The sequence below is a fragment of the Protopterus annectens genome, chromosome 8.part0 (genome assembly GCF_019279795.1).
Source record: "Protopterus annectens isolate FY-2018-M chromosome 8.part0, PAN1.0, whole genome shotgun sequence".
In the NCBI taxonomy this organism is placed as follows: domain Eukaryota; kingdom Metazoa; phylum Chordata; order Ceratodontiformes; family Protopteridae; genus Protopterus; species Protopterus annectens.
The window spans coordinates 1,475,127,877-1,475,149,986 of record NC_056741.1 but is presented as its reverse complement, the minus strand read 5'-3'; the positions used below and the strand labels follow the sequence as shown (position 1 = coordinate 1,475,149,986).

The window sequence follows — 22,110 nt, the reverse complement described above, 5'->3', positions numbered from 1 at the left end:
GTCCTTTGCCTTTACTTAAATGCCTATGCATCATTCCAAGACCTCAAGCTTCAAACGCTGACCTGACTCTATCAGTGAGTACGACTTTTTTCCCTTAAGGGAAAGGGAAAGGTATCGGATGGTTTAACATTTCACTTGAAATATAGCACTGCCACCCCCTTATATGAGTTAGCAAGTGTGACTTTTTTTTTTTTTTTTTTTTTTGGGTAAGGTAGCAGATGGTTAACACTTCACATGAAACATTTTTATATGACCTCCCTGTTTATACAGGCCCAGTACTGCCGGTGTGTTGAAGGTTAAACTCAGCTGGATGCTTGCTTCCTATAAAAGAATGTATTTCTTGGCAAACGAAAGAAGGAAATTATGTCAACAGACAGAGTGAAAACAAATGTGTTTTGTTTCATGTAACTAGCAGCTCTGCTTGGGTTACAAGGGAAGGTGGCGAACATGAATATGGCTATTAAGAGGGAGAAAGGAAAAGAAGACAGCAACAGCAAACCTGTAAGTGCTGAATTACTCTTGGTGCAATCGGCAAATGAAATGAAAAGCAGCGACACACAAAAACAACTTAACGTCTAAACTAGGGTATCAAAGCTAATCAAAGAGAAATGAAAGAGGAAGGTCTTAACCTTTATCTGCAGATTACATACAGAAAAATACAGGCTGCCTTAACACTACAATACCAGGGTGATCGAGTGACAGATTAAGGACGGATGGTGTTTGGGTGGCAGTCTGCATTCCGTCTTTAGGGCACTGTGACCCTTTCACCCAGAATCCTACTGTATATAGCAGTATGAAGTATATTATGGATTATAGTACATTATTACTTAATATTACTACTATTAAATAGTACATTATTTATGGATGCTGCAGTGGTGCAGCATTAGTGTTGTCACCTCACTGCAAGAGGTTCTCCGGTTCAATTCTCGGCTGTGGTGCCTTGTGTGCGGAGTCTGCATGTCGTCCCTGCATTTGTCTGGGTTTTCTCTGGGTGCTCCGGTTTCATCCCATGTTACAAAGACATGTGTCTGGGGTGTCACTCCCCGGGCCTCCGCTGAAAACTGGCTTTGTTCCAAGTCAGACTTTCCCGGTAAATAAATAAATATTACCTAAGACTACACAACAAAATGCTCTTGACTGCTTCATCCAAAAAGAATGCCTTCTGTACATGGGTAAGGCCTGGTACCACATAAATATTAAACAGGTTCATAAGGTACACCTGCCATCACTGGGTTAACTTGGGGGTGTTCGGACAGATCATCTGGTGTTCTCATCAGGGAGGAGGAATCTGTGGTCATGGTATGGGCTACAGGAGTCCATCAGACTCTAGAAGATGTGTACGTGAAATGCAAGCATGTATATGACAATGGAAGTACAGACTCCTTTCAACATCACTGCCAGGCCAGAATTAGTATCCCAGAGAAACAGGTTAAAAAAAAACAAAACACAGCAGCAATCATCAATGGCTGCCAAAGATCCTCTGCATCATCTTATACTAGTCCAATATGAGCAAGAAATCATCATGTCATCTAAGAGGTAAAGGGGATGACAGGAGAAAGTTTAAGGGAAAATAGAAGCCTTAGTGGAAGGTAAAAGGACTGAACGATCTATCTCTGAACCAGATGGAGAAAACAAGACAGCTACCCGATGGAGAAAACAAGACAGCTTAGTGAGTTAATGAAAAAATAGCAGAACCCATGGTAACCCAATAGCGAGTGACAGCTTAAACTTCATTTAAAAATCAGGTTTACAGACATAGACAGAGGCACTCTGTGTGGTACTGCTCTGGAGTATCCTGAAGCAAGAATTCAAGAAACCCAAAACAAGTAGTTCTATAGGCTCTATGACGTTAAAAAGAAATAAAACTAGCTTGTTAACAGACCATTAAAAATGGACACGTACAATTATTATAAATTAGATGCAATGTAAAAAATATGTTTTTAAACAAAATGCCAGCAAAGCATATATAGAGCCTACTGGCTTGTCATAAGTGATGGTCTTGTGCTGATGACGATCTGGTAAATGCAAACACATTGCAGCCAGAGATTCTGCTGCACTTTCCGTTATCACTAGCCATATTCAACACTTCTGCTTATTACTTACTACATACTGACATCTGGAGGAGTACAAAACAACAAGGTTCAACTCCATGAGCCGGAACTACAGCCATTCACCTTCCAACACAAACAGAAAACCATGTAATTTCACAACAGGTGTTTTTGAAGGAAACACAGCTATTTATTTATTTATTCATTTTCGAGCTGTGAACTGGGGGGACATCCCCACAACCATGCAAACAAATGGTACTCTGCACAGGGCATCAAAAATTACAGCGTAAGAGACTTTTAAGAAGTCTGAGCAGCTTCTGCAGTAACCTGGTGAATGGCTCAGGACAGAACTATTATGTTTCACTGATTATGTACCCACTGCAGAGAAATTATCAGGCTATTAGCATGCTGAAGTGTATCTCTTGCCACCTGGCAGCAGCGGAACGATAAGGATGTTAGAAAACATGTTTTCACAGAGATGGAGAAAGAGGCAAGAAACAGCCTTTCAGGGTAACTGTGGGGTGCAAACCAGACAAACTTCAGAATTTGCAGAACAAATGTACAGCAGTTCCTGACGGAAGGAGAAAGCACTGAACTGTAAGTTAATTAACCTGGTTCTGCATCAGCAGAAAGGAAATGTTTAAGCCTCAACAAAGTCTATGTTTTCTTGTTTCAGTGGACTGAATGACCTTACTGTGGCCCAACACCACAATAAGGGCAAACTCTTGAGATACTATCCAGTGCTGTTGAGTAGCATCCAACTCCTATAGTGACCCGACAAACAGCTGCTGACATCCACAGTGCTTACTACACAAGTATGGAATGGAAACAGATATCTAGGCTTTACTTCCATCTCTAACACATACATGCCATGTACACTCACATACCATACCGACCACTACGGATGATTTTGAGTTGACAATCCACCTACCACATACAGTGTATATAAAAAGTGTGCACACCCCTATTAAAATGCCAGGTTTTTGTGATATAAAAAATGAGACCACAATAAATCATTTAAAAACTTTTCCCACCTTTAATGTGACCTATAACCTGTAAACCTCAATTGAAAAACAAACAAATCTGTTACTGGAAAAAAATATAAAAAATAAAAAAAGTACAATAAGCTGTTTGCATAAGTGTGCACACTCTTAAATTAATACTTTGTTGAAGCACCTTTGGATTTAATTACAACATTCAGTCTTCTTGGGTAGGAGTATATCAGCATGGCACATCTTGACTTGGCAATATTTGCCCACTCTTCCTTACAAAAGCACTCCAAATCTGTCAGACTGCGAGGACATCTCTTGTGCACAACCTTCTTCAGGTCACCCCACAGATTTTCTATTGGATTTAGGTCTGGGCTCTGGCTGAGCCATTCCAAAACTTTAATTTTCTTCTGGTGAATACATTCTTTTGTTGATTTGGATGTATGCTTGGGGTCACTGTCGTGTTGAAAAGTGAAATTCCTATCTTCAGCTTTCTAGCAGATGCTTGAAGGTTTTGAACCAAAAGTGACTGGTATTTGGAACTGTTCATAATTCCCTCCACCTTGACTAAAGCCCCAGTTCCAGCTAAAGAAAAGCAATCCTGAAGCACGATACTGCCACCACCATGCTTCACCTTGGTGATGGTGTTCTTTTGGTCATGCAAAGTGTTGCTTTTGCGCCAAACATACCTTTTGGAATTGTGGCCAAAACGTTCAACCTTGGTCTCATCAGACCATAACACATTTTCCCACATGTTTTTGGGAGACGATGTATTGTTTTGCAAATGTTAGCCGGGACTGGATTTTTTTTGTGTAAGAAAAGGCTTCTGTCTTGCAACCCTACACCATAGTCCAGACATATGGAGTATACGGGAGATTGTTGTCACATGTAGTACACAACCAGTACTTGCCAGAAATTCCTGCAGCTCCTTTACTGTTGCTGTAGGTCTCTTGTCAGCCTCCCTGACCAATTTTCATCTTGTCTTTTCATCAATTTTGCAGGGACGTTCAGTTCTTTGCAATGCCACTGTTGTCCTATATTTTCTCCACTTTTTGATGACTGCCTGCACTGTGTTGCATGGTATATCTAAAGCTGTGGAAATTTTTTTCTACCCTTCTCCTGACTGATACTACCTTTCAACAATGAGATCCCTTTGATGTTTTGTAAGCTCTCTGCAAACCATGGCTTTTGCTGTAACAGGCAACTGAGTAAATGTCAGGAAAATCCTACTAGAACAGATGATTTTTATTTGGGGTTAATCAGAGTCTCTTTAACTGATGGCAGGTGTGTACCCAAGAAGACTGAATGCTATAATTAAATCAAAAGATGCTTCAACAAAGTACTAGTTTAAGGGTGTGCACGCTTATGCAACCAGCGTATTGTACGTTTTTTATTTTTTATATTTTTCCCCCTAACAGATTTGTTTGTTTTTCAATTGAACTGTACATATAGGTCACACTAAAGGTGGGAAAATTTTTGAAATGATTTATTCTGGTCTCATTTTTTTATATCACAAAAACCTGGTATTTTAACAGGTGTGTACACTTTTTATATCCACTGTATGTCTTTGGGATGTGTGAGATAGGGGTAGGAATTTGATCCACATGGACTGAGTCAGCTATAATATGGTTCATATGCAAAACAAACCTCTGCAAAAAACAGCAATCAGATATCATATGTACTAGGACATGGAATGAACAGCAGTAACAATCCAGAAAAAACAATTCAACAATTACTCTAATTAACATACATGTTGTAGGGATTTACATAGTTAGTGAAATGCACATATTCCAAATTAGTGCTTAAAAAATATGCTAGAAGGGGAAAAAGCTCCAATACTACCAAAAAGGGTTTTAGGAAGCAAGATAAAGGCTGGAGTGTTACTTCTCCATAAATGGTAAGCAGCAATCCCTTTGGAGATACACTACGAAGATCTGTAAGTACAGGGTAAAGGAAATTTAGGTGATATGGTTCTTTCTGTGGCAGGCGCATTGGGACTGTTTGAAAAGGTACGCTTGTAACTGCTGACAGAAGGAGGGGGTAATGAGTGAATACCCTTGAGGAAGAAGGGGAAAGACAAACTGTTGGGGGCTAATGTTCTGTCTGCTGCAAGATGATTCTGGGAATTGAGGTTGGAGGTTGACTATGTCTAACTTCTAAGGTGCATGAGTACGTCTTTAGCTTGCATGCTGGGGGAAAGTATGCCTATATGTAGATTAATCTGAAGGGCTGGGTTCCTAATAAGATATTAGCGCTGTAGTTTATGGGAAGCCAGTTTGCTTAGGATAATGTGAGGCAGTGATGCTCTTGAGGAGGGAGTTTGTGATGAACCTGCATATTTTTGTTCAACATTGACTGAACACTGAGCTCGTTTTAGAGGCTGAAGTAATGATGATATATCTTTCATGATCTTTTTTGACAACATGTGAACTATCTGTGTAACTTCTATAGCCCAGAAATTATATTTATGTGAGATCCTTAACGTAGCAGTAAACATTCAAGACCATACACCTACAGGAGAAATAAACACATATAGGAAGTATTTAGTCTGACAAGTCCTCGGACCAGTTTGGCATTCATTTCCTCCTTCCAACATCCACCTATCTCCACCTAAAGTCAGACTCCTGGTCCCTAAATAGTTTGTCCATCTTTCCAGAGCTTTGCCAAGTAAAATAATTACAGACATATGCATAGTCACACTGTGGCAGACTAAAAAAACAGAGAACACTGTGTGTGTGTGTGTGTGTGTGTGTGTGTGTGTGTGTGTGTGTGTGTGTGTGTGTGTGTGTGTGTGCGCGTGTGTTTGCATTTGTGAGCACGTTTGCGCATGTGTGTACACTCACATGCGTGCAGGATGCAGGATATGCCAACCACTAACTCCTGCTTCTGGACAAGAGTTTGAAATGTGTGTTCAAAAAGAAAAAAATAATAAAAAATACAATTCCATCTCTGTTACCACATTTGATTCAGCTCAGCAACACTGAAACACTTTTCTGGGCTACGATGCCTTAGCTATTTAATTCACAAATGACTGTTACTTTTCATGGGAAACTAGAGAATGAACTGCAACAAGGATGGATGCCAATGTTTTCCCCCTTCGATTACATGTCTCGATTTGAGTATTGCATTAGTTTAAAAGCATTCTTTCCAGAACAACTGGGATTTGCTTGCAGCCTCTGACTGAATCCCATATTCTGTGATCATAACTCATACACCAGTACACCTTTACACAAGTAAGGAACATGTATTATCGATTCGTAAACCTGCACAGCAAGGTGCTCGGTACAGTAAAGCTGCTACAGGAAAGTAGCCACATAAATCTTCGTAGACAATCTTTACATCACAAACTCTTCAGTTTTGCTGGAATTTTGGCACTGACAGAGACAGAAAGACAGATAAACCCTTGCCTATGACCCAGATGACCTGGAATGGATTAATGATATTTCTAGGCACTGAATCAGACAGATGGAAGAGGTAGCAGTGAGTGGACATTTCTGCCTCACTCATGGGAGGCAGCATAGTAGGACCACCTAGCAGAGGCTAGTGATCCTAGTAAGCAGCAGTAAGCACTGGGAAAGACCACCATCAAGCAGCATTTTTCGATTCATTCTGGGAGAGACACAAGCAAGTAAGAGTCAAGAGGTCCCACTCTATAAAGGCTGCTACAGTGGTATCGGGAGGCAAAACAAGTACAAAACACTCTTTCCACCAATGCACAAGTTAAATGGGGATGACGCTTAGCAAACAATGGAGGATAAAAAAGACAAAAACATCCTTTAGTTTCTATTGGTGGAAGATTTTTACACAACCCTTTCAGAGAAAGGTTGCCATGTATCTTCAAGTTTCAACACCCCATACAATATCCCCTTTTGCTTAGAGCTGACATGTACTGGTGATCCAGTTGGAATTTTTCTTTTCCATAAGTATCCGTATTGCTAACAAGGAATAATGAGTTGGGATCTACTCAAACAATGTTTTCCTCTGATAATGCAAGTTCATAACATGCACACTGCACAAAACATAGTACAATAGCAGTTTGGTAAATATCAGCTTTGAATGGGTGAAACCAATAGTCATCTTCTTTTCTTCAGAAGATGGTGACAGAGTTTGAAAGTAAGTAAAGGTTACTGGAAAACCAACCAAACCAAAGGAAGGAGGTTTCGACACGTCGCAGCAGCTCTCTTACCCTAGCTGGAAGAGGTGCTGTGCAGAAAGAGACTGAACTCTGGCACTGTCCACATAGAAACCACCAAGCAAATTGGTACTTAGTACATAATGGAGACAGGTAAAGTACACCTGCTTCTTCACATAACCAGCCACTGCGTAAAAAAATAAGAACAGGTGAGAAAATAAGTAACCATGTAAGTGAAACCTCTAAAACATACACACACAACAACAAGCTCCATTGTCATTAAACCTGCCTTCACTATAACTAGAAAGTACTACTGTGTGACAGATGTTCAGGAAGGATCATTGGTACAGTGTTATTCCAGACAAATGGGAAATTAGCTCGAGGCAGGCATCCACCCTGAGCTTTGCAGATGCAATTCCTCCCTAATGCAAGGATGCACCCACATCCCCAAATAAGAGGGCAATCAAGTCAGGCCATTTTCTGTTCTTTTTTGCTGGTGAAAGAAGATTGAGGCCATGTCTAGTGAAGGGAATCACCCACACTGACCTTAGAATTTTGCTGCTTAGCTCTACTAATATTAAGGCATAAAACATGTGATGAAAACTGCACCTTTGCAAAGGGAAACCGAGCTATAGCCTTCTATCACTTTTTTATTGAGAGGGTAATGAAAACAAGGAAAGGGGAAAGGGAAGGTCGTCTCAGGCTGGTAAGGCAGATGTCTGTGGATAACGGCCCATTTGCCTGGAATTCTACAGCAATGGTGATCCATACGAAGAACATCTAAACCACAAAATATACATACCAGGTACAGAACATAAAGCAAAAATTCAAAATATCTATGTTGCACCTAGGTTAACATCCTGATGAGGAATAATGAAGAACATATAAAGAGTGTGTTGGACCCTAATAAGATGAAATAATGAAACAATCCTTAAAATACAAAAAAAACAAAACAAAAGGAAGTTAACAGTACTTGCAGAGTTAAAACTGAAAATTAGCCAGTTGAAAAATGAAAGGTTTTTGCTTCTGATATCACTTCTGTTTTCTTATGTTTAGAAAATGGTGTGGGTGCAACAGAGGGAGGTGGGACTGAGCAGCCATTAGGCAGATGTTGTATTCTGTTCACATCTCTTAACAGTGATTTACGCATAGCACTGCTATGATATTAGCCCTCAGATTTGTCCTTGCTCTCCAACATATATATTCTTATTTTGCCTTGCAAAAGTAAGAGTATAATCTTGCCTTGCTAAGTTAATTAGATTAGACAGGGACAGTTAATCATTAGACAGTTAGGAACTACAGTTAGACAGTTAAGAGTTTTTCTACAATCAGTCTGAAATCTATCCTACAGTGTTATTTTCACAATTCCTGTGTGTGAAACTCTGTTTATTTGAATCAGTTATTTACTGCATTTATGTTTTAAATCATTTTATTACATATTTTACTACCTTTTATTCTAAATGGTTATTTAAAAAGTACTTTTAATAACCTAAGAGTGTTTATGCTTATTGTGAGAACACCAGAGCCACTCCGAAAAGCCTTATTGCTTGGACTATATGCTACCACTTATATCAATATTTATTTTACCCAACATAATTGAACACTCTTTTTGAAGGGTATTGTGGTATTTGGCTGATGGCAGCTGTTACTTTGTAATTTGGGAAAAAGGACATAGCAAGTAAATCTGTGTCAGTCCTTCCCAAGATTGTTTCTATGTGGGAATGTCAAATATTTAAGAGTGAGTGTGTCAAATGCCTAGAAATGGGACACAGTGCTCTGCAATGGTTAGTGTGAAGAATCATATGGGGACCTGGAGTGAAGCATTTAGTCCAGTCCCAGGTTCAGAAACTGTTCCCAGTGTACTGTCAGGGGAAATTATGTGTTTCTATCCCTGCTTTCAGTGATGCTCCCTTACCATAGACAGTGGTGAGGATTGAGGCTCCTTAGTTACTGCCTCAGGTTTAAGTGGAGTCATCACAGACCTATAAAGGCAAACAATATTAGGACACTAAAGAAGGAACACTGGGGACTAAAGAACAGGTGACAATATAAACTAAGGAGTAGGGTAAAATAAAGCAATAGCAATGAGTTTCAAAATGTTAACGCACTCAGGTCTGTTAAAGACCCTAATTAAACTATAAATGGTTTAAGAATGCACATGGAGTTACTGTAAGAACAATGTTTTAACCAGCAGATCAACTTACAGCAGCTCTAGCAAAGGTAATGGCACTTTAGTACCTCATAAATGGAATGTCACTGTACCAAAAGGGTGAAAGAGGTTGGTGTTAGTGACAAATGCAGTACTATTACACCGTGACATGAAATGAAAACCCCTTCGACTGCATAGGCATTCTGGTGCTCAGTTAATGGGATACGTTCGGATAACCAATAACAATATTTATAATGTTACATGCTATAATACATTATGCTGTTTTCTTTTCATAGTTCTGTTGTCCAGTCTAATTTGTATAAGCAATGTTCACTATAGTAGACATCTGAATCTACCTAAATGTATAATTTCTAATTTCAGTGAAACAAAAAACACAATCCTGACAGCACTTAAATTAAATGCCTCTATTAAGTACTTCAATATTTATTACAGAAAGTGAGAAATAAAAATGACTTATGAAAATGTAATTTCTGTATTCTCTTCCCCACTTACTGTGTTTCTGTGCACCATTTATCCTCATTGGGATATGCTTCTATTAAGTGAATGGTATAACTAGGTGTAACAGTGTCTGCTGTACATGAAAAGTAATACGATTCCTAATCAGAAGAGACATCACAATATCTAAGCAAGATGATGACCCCTTTTCTGTAATAACTGCGGTAGTTTCTGAAAGAAAGAATATGTGAAATGTCAGCGATAAGCTAGCCAAGCAATGCTGACTCCATGGCATTCTACTAAATAAGTAATAAGATATCGTCAGTACCACTGCATTACTCTAAAAAAAAAAAGTAACCTAGGTTCTACTCTTACCACCTTTTTCTTTCTTTAGCGTTCACTCGCAATACAGGATTCTCAGTCACAAAGAAGAAGAGAGTCACACATGGTATTCTGTGATGGTGTCATCCAAAGCTTGGCAAGTTATAAAATGCTGCTCTTTGGTACCCCAGTCAGAGGGTCTTAGTAAACTGAATACTGCTACGGATTTAACAGTCCATATAAGACAGCAATATGATACTGAAAATACCTTCAACAGTTACTCAAATTTAATTGTGTACGGTAAGACATTCAATGTAGTCTAAAACCTATTACTGCTCTCCCAATTTCCTTTGCCTTTTGGGATATTATCTTGTCAACAAATTTAGATGCCACGTTACAGATCTGTTAAGACCAGCAGTATGGAAGTTATCACAGAGATTTAGGCTTATGAACTGTTAATGAGCTGATCCATGTAGTCCAGGGTTTGATTCCCCCTGCCTCCAACTGCCTACTATGTGAGTCTGAGCAAATCATTTATCCAGAGAGTGGTCTGGGGAAATTAATAAATCAGACAAGGTTCCTCAGTAGATTCTCAGACTGCATGTACTGTTGCTGCCTATGAACATATACTGTGCGGTCATCTTCCAAATCTAAGTACCACTTGGTTTAAAAATCCTTCAAATGATACTGCAGCACAAGCGTAGCTAGGGCTGGGTATTGGCAAAGGATGCTGACTGAGCCAGCTATGCCTATGTGCTGCAGTATTCTTAACATCTATATTAATGAAAATACTTAAATATTCAAGGAGTCTGGTATCAAGTACTGAAACCAACAGATACAGCAGGATTCACATTAAACTGAGGATACTTCAAGGTATGTGGATTAATCTACATCAAAAATGCAGTAAACTCAAAATGTTAACTGTCTTTTCTTGCAGATCTGCGATCTGAATTTCAGGCACTGATATAAAAGAATGTAACTGCATCTGTGCTACTTAAGACAATTAAACCACGTTTCTTTAACACAGTATAGTTTAGGAATCCAGTAAGGCCCCTGACTGGTGCAGGGAGGGGCTAGACTAATGAAAGTTAAAAAAAAAAAAAAAAAAAAACTGCTTCCATGCCATGGTATGGTACAGCCACTTTGTAATTCCAAAATCTGAAGGAAATTATAGTCCAGCCGGATTCTACTGGAACAAGATCTGTCCTGGCACAGGGTCGGAGGAGGCAGAGACCAAGCTCCCTTTGTGGTTGCCTGGGTGGCAGGTACGAGGGCAAAAAGACATACAAATAAGATTTGTGATGTGTGTAATCAACAGCTATATGTTTTAAAACATTGTACTGCTTTAAGAGGTGTGATGTTTTGGCCTTCAGTTTTCTAAGATTAATATAATGATTGTGTATGCAAATGCTTACTTTTACATTTTCTTTAGCCCTACACTGTCTCCAAGACATTGGTCTTTATTGTCTTCTTCCATTTTATACAATCTGTGCAAATCTGCTTTATCTTTGTCTTGGCTGAAAATGGATCCCATGTGGCTAATTCCACCAATTTTTAAGTAAACAGAAAGATACACAGAAAGAAATGCCAGCAAAAAAGCACAGGTCAAGCTAGGGTACTAGTGGTGAAAGTGAAACTACAAATAAATAGAGAACAGTACTGTCTATTATTTTTGCTGACTGCGGTGGTGGTACTGCGGTAGCGTTGTCGCCTCACAGTAAGATGTTGTCCTGTTCAATTCTCAGCTACAGCGTCTTCTGTGTGGAGACATGCGTGAATGGGCGTACCTTCGTTGAAGGTTGTGCGTCAGGGCAGGCAACTCGGCACGTAAAAATCTAATGCCAATCATTAGCGGATCGGAGTTCCGCTGTGGCAACCCCTAACCAGGAAAAGCCGAAAGACACAACAACTGTCTATTATTTTTGCTGCTGACCACAAAGTTTTCAGACATGAAACTAGGGAAAAAACACACCAAAACGATAACTACTAAAGATGTAAACTGGTAAGAAAAAGGCTCCTGAAGCTAATATTGTGGCTTTGTGACAATTAGATTTATATCTGACAAAACAAGGTGAGTCACCAGAGTTTGTTAGAGAATGGATATGAATATGGCACAGACACTAAATTTGTTGTCACAAAGCAAAGGTAATAATGCTGCACCAGAAACCTGCCTTCAGCTGATATACAACAAGCTTCTGTCAAGCGAACGAGGCACACTGAAAGGAATGGATGGCAGAACAATGTCAGAAAAGAATACTTGTCAAAAATTTCACAAAAGGCTTGTCTAATCCCATGAGCACGCACACTTAAAAGTGATATGGAGTTACAGAAGCTGTAAAAGGACGGAATGGAGTCAACAAACCATGCCCACTGTACCGAAGAGAGGCAAGTAAGGAGATTCTTGTATTTGAATGGGTTTCAAAATTCATAACAGCAGAAGGTTATGCACTGTGAAGTATCTATTACTGTCAGTTAAAGCCACTTCTGACACCCCCCACCCCCACCACAGCATGAGAGCTGCAAAAATAATTTTAGGCAATTTATGAGCAATTATCCAAGTAGTTTGTAACCAATTAAGTGTGAAAAGTGTTATTTTCATAAACCAAACTTGTTTTTTTTCCTGTAGGGGTATTTGCGGCATCCATTTTCAGGAGGCAAAGGATCAAGTGGCAGAGGGAATTTCCAATACGAATGGTTACCCCTGAAGACACACTGAAGACAGGCAGACATGACAAACATCATGTGAATTTGCAAATGGCGCAGGACACACTAAAAGAAAACTGGCTTCAAGCTAACACAAACCAGGTTCTTCAAAAATGAATTATCCTTTTGGACCTCTGAATGACAAAAATGGGCTTCATAAATGACAAGATAAGATGGGGGCTGGGCTAAACACGCCCATATGCCTTTGAATGTGTCACAGTTGAAGTCATAATTGGTGTTGCGAATTGCTACTCTCCACATTCTGCTCAGCCCTCATCAATTCTACATCCGCTAAATACACTGTAGCCGAATGGCTCTATTTGAAATGGACAGAGATACTTGGGCAAGCTTTCCCGATAAGCCAACAGATGTCACATAACACAACGTACTAAAATACTTTTAACCTTCCTTACATATTACAATGGCATACAATTTTTTTAACTGCGTTTAGTTATTTATGCTTTGTTAACAGTATTATTTCCGGTAAGCAAGCCAACACACTCTTTTTCAGAGGAGACCCAACGTGGTATTCATACTGAACAGGGGAACTCTGGTCACGGCACTGAGGAAATTTCCCCTTCTCTTTTGAATAAGTGCCAGGGGATAGTTTGCATCCACCTGAGCTTCCCCCAACTTAGGCAGATATGATCTCAGTTTAATGCCTCATCTGAAAGAAGGATGTTGACTTACCTTAAGGAATGTGTCATTTTATCACATACGTTTCTGGACAGCACAGAAGGGTACATGAGGTTGACTCTACTACAGTCATTAAAGGACTAGAGAGTCCTCAGACTGACCTGCGGAGTAATGCAGTTCTATCATTAGCCATACTGAACAGGATAGGTTCACAGGCAGCTACTAGGCATGCAGTCTAGTGCATCACTGAGGAGTCTTGCCCAAATTTCCAACTGCCCTAAAGCCTCTGGTTAACTGATTGGCTCGAGGTCACAAAGGAGGTAAATGAAGTCTGAGGGAATCAAACCTGGGGCCTCTGGAAGTAACTCATTAGCAGCTCATAGCCTTCAGCCCCTCCACTAACTCAGGTAACTTTCACAAAAATAATGGCTCTCCGGCTGCTGTGTATTTTTAATGTAAAACTAAGGTGTGCCCTTAATGAATGTAACACAGCTGCAGCACTGTTCAGGTTTTTCTAAAGCATATTTCTACAACACTGAACTCAAGGGGCTAATACAGCACCGTAATGTCAATGGGCTACTTCTTGTGCAGCAAGAGAAAGCCCCAAAACTATGTACTAAATATTCAGTGGGTGCGTTCTGCATGATGACACCTCAATGATTGCCACTAACAAATTTATCCAAGGGGAAACTGGAAATGAGCCAATGCTTTCCAAAATATATGACAGCATCTTGAAAGGAAGGCATAAAGGGCATGAATGTGCAAAGTTACCTGTCACTAGTCTTGGTTTACAATTGAAGATGAACATGCGGGGTAGTTTGTTTATATGCTTTATTACACAGAAATGCATCAGGATGGACAGCAGCAGTACAAAATATAAACAAACTGATTGACAGACTACACAGACATGCATGCTTACATCTCAACAGCTTACTACAAGATGGCAGTCAGGTTCACACATGCTCAGTATTTATAGACATGTGCAAGCCCAAGGCATACATACATATTGATCTACATTATCTATATGAAAAGAAGCCCTACTGTACGGATCTGGAGTGGTTACTGCTTCAAAGTTACATACAGAGTGTTGTACTCTGGATAGCAAATGGTCCAACATGCAACATCACAAATGAACTTTATCTGTGGGAATGGCTGTCAGCATCAAGGCACCATGTCCATAGTGATTATTCAGGGACATAAACGTAAATGCACTTGATTGCTATCGATACCAGCTCCGACTGGCCAGAGATTATCTACATGGATCAACTACCTCACAGAAACCTGTTTCATTATTACAATGTTCCCAAGGAATGTCCCTTCTATAATTTTGTGTCACCTGATGTTTATAAGCAACACACTTCCAAGCAATAAGAAACTTAACTTACTCCACAGATTGCGCAATACAAAAGGTTGTTCCTTTCTTGGTAAGGGCTTAGTACAGTATGTAAAATACATTGTTTCAGTTAGGCAAAGTGCTTGTTTTTCAGCAAAATCAGGGATTTCCCTAACTCTGAGGTATAACTTTAGAGACAATATATTTCATTATTGATGGTGAAAGGGCAAAGCTTCAACAGAGGGCTGCAAGTGGCACAAAACCCCTGCAAGAAAAAAAAGAAAAGAAAAACATTTCAAACACTGTAGCAAAATGTATCAAATACTGTACTGTGTGACACAATAATTCTGAATTACCTAAACCGCTTTGTAATTTCCTCTTTACTCTGTACAGGTATAAATTAATTTTTTGCAGTTTTCATAAAATTTGCTATTGGCATTGCATTATGGTAACAATTTTTTGTGACTTAATGCTTACTACAACATACAAGTTATTCCAGACTAAACCAATACAAAAAGGATGTTGTCTTCTTAGTAAAAAGCAGTGCAACGTAATACACAAGCTATACTGCTTCAATGTTCACAGAACAGGAAAGAGGCTTCCCTAGACAATCTTAAGGAGAAATTCCTAAAGCTCCTGTAACTCACCGAAAAAAAGACAAATGGCATAAGGCCAAACACTTTCTCCCATAGGAAATCATTACCGGTGTGATTTCTAATTGTGTATTGGAAATGAGTCACTATTTAGAAATATTTCTCCCTAATTTGAGTTGGTGCAACCTCTGAGTTGGTATATATCAATTTGGGGGTGTGGGGGCTTGCCCTCCTTGCAAAAAATAAGAAAAAATTATTTTTTCGGCCTCCTGGTTTTAAAGTTTTTTTGTTTTGTTTTTTTGAAGCGCCAACTTTCAGGAAGTCAGTGTTACAGAGCAGACAGACGCACTGAACACTTCATCCCTTTTTCAGGAGCAGAGCGACCCGGAAGCAATGTCTGGTTAAGTGACTTGCTCAAGGTCACACAGCAAACAAAGGCAGAGGGAATCAAACCCTATATCACAGGAACTACAACTCACAGTTAACCTACTACAGATTTAAATGGAAATGGCTTTTTCCATTTCAGCAACAGAGGATGATTAATCAAGATACTTTTGCAAAACAGTAAACAATTCTTTAGATAAATCATTCTCCTGCCTTCCTCTCATTTGGCAGCAAATGGTGTCAAGTTTACCAAAAAGCTCTTTCAACAGTGACAAGGGAGCAGTTTCTATGCTATTTTGATGAAGTAATGCCTCAAAGTAAGCTTACAAATAAAGAATCTCAAAAGTAGTATAACCCACTCCGAAGGGCAAGGAGGCACAAATACCTTGCATACGACAATTTTCTTGTCAAAAATATTGAACATAAATGGCAAAAATATGTAAGATCCAGGAAGCTAAATTACTAAAGAAAGAGTCCAAAATTTATATGGTTTGTATTCAGGATGCTGGATAGTATATAAAAATGCAGCATTAAAGGAGAAGCAGCTGTAAGCCATGCTTTGTACACGTGTGGCAGCAGACAGATCATTACGTAAAGACAAAATAATTGTTAGGATTAGGAAAAGTTGTGCTTTGGGTAAGAATTCATCCTTTTATCTCATATATACATCCAAAGCTGTTATGCCAGCAGGCAACCCTAACCATGAATTCTTAGCAAAATGCAGACATACAAATAACTGAGTTTAACGGGAACTCATTATGATGTTGTTCCCAGGTATCTACTAGCCTGAATGAACACTTTGTATATTTATATACATATTTACTTATTAATTTACATTTGTTAACCAAGTGAATGTACTAGCCCTTAGATCCTTTTCTGCCACCACTTGTCCCAAAAGCCTGAATATAAATAACAAAAACATTTACTATATACTTTAGTTGTTGCAGTAAAATTTATATTAAACAGCAAATAACTAAATTAATAAATATGTGTGTGTGTGTGTGTGTGTGTGTGTGTGTGTGCATACACATACACACATACACACACACACACACACACATATGGGTCTACCTTGTTTGATCGAAGCTTCAAAACTTCGAAACCCATGTGTCTGAGACCATATGATCAAAGTTTTGAAACTCTGAAGTGAGATCACCGTACAGCCCAAAACAGGAGATTTACCATTTTCCTTGCTGTAGTGCAATCTTGGGGTTGGTATATTTAAGTAGCAGGGAGGTAGGTTTTTTGTTTCGGTTTTGTGCTTTTGTTGTATTTTCAAAATTTCAAAACTTCGATAATATGGTCTCGGCCATGTGGGTTTCGAAGTTTTGAAATTTCGATCAGAGTAGACCCACACACACACACACACACACGCACACACGCACACACACACACACACACACACACACACACACACACACTCCCACACATAATATATATATATATATATATATATATATATATATATATATATATATATATATATATATATATATATATATATATATATACATACATATTTAGCGGGGGGGGGCTTGAATTCTTGCAAATAAATTACGCTTTATTCAATTTTTTCAACTTGGATTTTGCTTGCTCTGAGACTGTTGCTTGGCACATGCATAGCAGCATGTTGACATTTGCAATGTCGATGTTTTTTGGTTGACATTGTGAGCATCAACATTTGGGTGTTTAGAAGAAATTTTGTACACTGACAAAAATAAATAAAATGTATACACACGCAGATGTAATATACACAGACACACACACACATTTTGCTTGCTGATTACCTGTGCTACAAGCTGCATTGGTAAGCATTCCCTGTTGATGAGAAGGTCTTCATACTTTGCCAACAGAAGTACTATGTGTGCCCAAGTGAAATGTGCATGTGTACTCCTCTGCCACAATATGTTGAAGTGTTTCAAATTTATGCAAACTGCCACTGTTGCCATATCTCACCAGCATTCAGTACAATGGGAAAATGGGAGGATTTACAAAGTAAACTGTGACATTAAATTTAAATGGGTCTTTCATTCCAGTTACAAGAGATAGTTTTTACATTTGCAGTTTAGTAGAAAACTTAATGAAAAAGGCTTCCACTATGAGTCATTAAGTTACAAGTTGGCAATGAACTAGTCTCCAATTTGAATTGGTCTGGAACTCAATAGGAAGAAAAAATATGCAAGTGTAAGGTTCCCTGCACCACCCCATGTGGGGGGAAAGTCCACCCACACCCCCCAAACTTGATACGTATCAATTACGAGGTCACACAAACAGAAAGAAATGGGGTATCTCTCCCAACAAAGAAATCACTATTTGGATTTCCTATGGATAACAACAATCAGAGAGCTTCACCATTAATGATTTGAACTACACAAAATGGGACCGCATCCAGTATGCACCAGAGCAGGAGTAGGGAAACCAAGCAAAAACACTTATACTAATACTGTTGCACAGATGTTCTTCCTTCATTTCCCATTTGAGATCACGAACCACACATGTAATATTGGTAAGCTCTACTGTCAGAGTAAAAACAGAATATCCCACAGTTAGTTATCTAGATTAAAATCACCTGTGCCATGCAATCTCTCTTTCTAACTTCAGAAGATCAAGCTCATACAACAGTAGTTGCTCTCTGAAGGCAGTCCGGTGAAACTCCATACAGAGCGAGTAACATTTTTGTGCTTTGTTCCTGTTTACCCATACATCTACCTCCCTAACTATGGCAGGCCATTCACCCATATTCCTGTGTGTGTGATGAGAACACACACTACCAGTTTTCACTTTACAGGTAGTCTCTTTTTAAACATCCCTTCATTATAGCCCAACTTTAGTTTCTCTGTGACCATCCCTTTCAAAACCATCACACTTTATACTCAGTAAGCTGGGAGGGGGGACAGTCCTCCCACCATCCCTTTTTTGTAGGTTTAGAACCATGACCACTCATCCAACTTGTCAAAGTAATGGTCAAAACAGGTCTATATCAGCATATCAAATGCTGAAAACGCCAAATGCAATTTAATCGAACTGAAATGCTCGAAATCTCAAGAGAGAGAACTGACCGAACAAATCAGTGTTCCGTACAAAAAAAAAAAATGTTCAATATTTTAAACACTGACATAAGTGGGGGGCTTTGCCCCCCACACCCCTCCTACTTAAATATACCAACTCCAAAACCACACCACAGTGTTGGAAACAGCAAACTCCGATGATGGCCCACCAATTTCTTTCCCTGGGAAAGAAATTGATGTTCTGTCAGTGCACTCTTCTGAGATTTCGAACATTTCAGTTCAATTAAATTACATTTGGCGTTTTCAACATTCAAAATGCTGATAGGAACCCGGTCAAAACACCTGGATGACACTGAATGCATCAGACCAGGCTTCTCAACAAACTAATCTTCACTACAACGTCATACAAATCAAAGTTTTCTTTTTTCTGTCCCAAATTTAAGTTATAGAGTTCATAGTAAAAAAAATTATATCAAAGTCTGTAATTGGGATACTTTGAAGTAACAGACTGTTATTTATCATTTTATACAAAGGCAGCTATATGTGATTGTTGGACAATTGCAAAAATAGTGGCATCCTGTCACCACAGTCTGAATGCGAACTACCTCTAACCCATCACCTCTGGAGGGAGAACAAGGGGTTCACCCAGCCAACCACATATGTTTTGAGTCTGTAGATCAATATTTATACAAACTTCTGCAACTAACAAATAATATTACTTCTGGTCCCTCAGTAATTAATGTACATTAAAAATTATAATCACCTAACAAGAAAAGTATCCTTGCATGTCCTCTCCAAACCACATCCCTGCAACCTTCTGCTGCTAACAAATATTGTACCAGTTCCCTGGGTACAGGAAACATCCCGTACTGTCATTTTTACTATGCAGTAATGCACATCCCAGAAAACATACCTTAGAACATAAACATTTGCTTTTGAAACAGCACATGGTAAGCACTGATCAGCAACTGAATTCTAGAACAGAAAAAGCCAGGATTCCATTCGGAGTTTATGGCATACTTGTACTCTGTTACTGGTGCACTTAAAATGAAAAAAGACACGTGCTCCGCATCTGACTAACTTTGATATAGCAAGAGCTTAATCTGTTTTGTATTTACTTCCACATTTTTTTTTGTTGTTGTATTTTTGGAAAGGAAACAAAGCAGAATTCACAGATGTCTTGTTCTTCTTACTGAAAGAGGGGGAAAAAGTTGCATGCACTGTAAATATACTCAAGAGGAAGGGAGCTTAGACAAGCTACATTATCTTACCAGGAAAGCATGTATTTGAGACAATTAACAAAATGAAATCTTCTATGAGAATACGCTTGTCATTTTTCTTTCAATGGCTGGAGCAAATTAAGGCTGGCAGTGATTTAAGCTCTCCATCCCCTGGGAAAAGGACATCACAAAAAGGCAATACACTCAGCAAAGGCATAATGATTCAGTGCTGTCCAAAAGCTTCTTTCATAAGGAAAAGTAATTAAGTCAAAGGAAAAATGACAGCAGTGGTACTGTTTCCCTGAGTTGATTAGCCACTGCAGAAAAAAAAAAAACTTGCTTATGATCCAAAGCAGCAGCAAATGTAGTCCAGGGCAGCAAATAATAATAATAATAATAATAATAATAATAATAATAATAATAATGCCTCTCACTCTGGTATAATGGTGCAGTACTATAATAATAATAATAATAAGAAGAAGAAGAAGAATGCCTCTCACTCGAGTATAATGGTGCTGTACTATAATAATAATAATAATAACATAACTACTATCCCATATGACCCATGTAAAATGAGGTTTCATACTTTATACCCATAAATCACTGCCCTCTACAGAGGAGAAAATTGCTTAACTAGTTTAAGCGCAAAGGCAACTGCCTGCCCTCTGTGCAGTACCAATGGTTGTGCTACTTCTTAATGTATCAACCATTCTTAGGGCTAGTATCTTATATTTCAAAGACAGAAAATTCCAAAGAGAAAAACAGCATTATGGCTTTCTTCCCCAAATAAGGAACAGCATACATAACCTTAAAGACAAATCTGCAAAATAAAAAGTAGTTACCCTCTGCAATGAAATAACAGAAAAGAACTTAATACAACTAATTTTATAGTGAACCTTTTCATATCATAACTCCCTTCCTGAAGGTCACATCTCCTGTAACATGAAGTTCTCTTCTGCAATCACATAGCAAGAGAAACAGTTTCCCAACTTGCAGATTTGCAGAATTTTTGCTAAATTAGTTTAAAGCAAAGCCGTCAACACAAAAGCCCAGAGCAGTTTTTTTTTTTGCCAATTCTTTATCTTACATGAATCTTGTGGCTAAAATGTGAAATGTTACATGACTAATGAATCAAGAAGAAATTATTTCTTCAACCAGAAAGCAACATAATCTATTTCCGTTACACAGGCCCTACCACAGACTAAATTTTCTTTAAATGATTGATAGCAGAAAATAATATTCCAAAGGATGCCCTTTCCTAAGAAGGGTCACTTGTGGTGTTTTGTCCACTCAGGAAAAAAAAAACCTCGTGGACTGCCACAAAGCTTATAAGTACATCACACACAAATTACAAATTACTTTTGCTCAGCCAAATATTTCAAAAGCAAAGAAATACAGAGAGCATTAAGTAAGACACGACTTAGTTTCAGATAAAGAGGTTACAGTAGAATAATATGAGACAGAAAAGAGCACAAAAATGTTTAAACTGTAAGATAAGTCTTTATGTCTCTACCTTGGTCATGTATACTTTAGTCTAGATAAGAACTATTACAAAATAAATATATATCTATATATAGAGAGAGCTCGAAAGAGAGAGAGAAAGAAATTATTTTGTCTTATTTATTTATATTTGTTGACCGGGAGTGTCCGACTGGACGTAGGTCCACTTTCAGTGGAGGCCCGGGGGGAGAAAAGCTCCACAGTTAAAATAGACAGTAGTTACATTGGATTACATAGAGAATAACAATTTACATAGCAATTACTTACAACATATTTACAGATGAAGAACATAGTACATCAGTAGACAACTAGAATCTTTATCTGTGAAGTACATAACAGACATTAACAAATGTTACAATAAGAAATTCCTGCTGTATATATAATAAGTACTAGGCTTATGACCATCTGAGCTTGCTATAGGAGTGGAAAGAAAGCTAGTGGTTGGATGGTCTTATCTTATACATATTCATTTGTCTCATCTACAATCTACACTTGAATGCTCAGCTACAATGTGGCTAAATCAACATTTTTTATATGAGTAAACCAACCTCTGCAGATAGGCTTATTTCAGGGGCGGTCCAAACAAGCCTGTAAATGCTATTTGGTACTGTTTTTATGCAAGATTAGACTAAAGGCAG

The 22,110-nt window shown here is 38.6% G+C and overlaps 1 protein-coding gene across 1 annotated transcript in view; it reads right to left on the bottom strand.

The window, feature by feature from the left end:
- Positions 1-22,110, bottom strand: part of NCAM1 (neural cell adhesion molecule 1) — a 1,088,618-nt gene that overhangs the window by 956,037 nt on the left and 110,471 nt on the right. Inside the window, exon 2 of the mRNA XM_044079459.1 lies at positions 7,224-7,356. Within this exon, the coding sequence (XP_043935394.1) occupies positions 7,224-7,356 (133 nt within the window). The remainder of the gene's footprint in view (positions 1-7,223; positions 7,357-22,110) is intronic.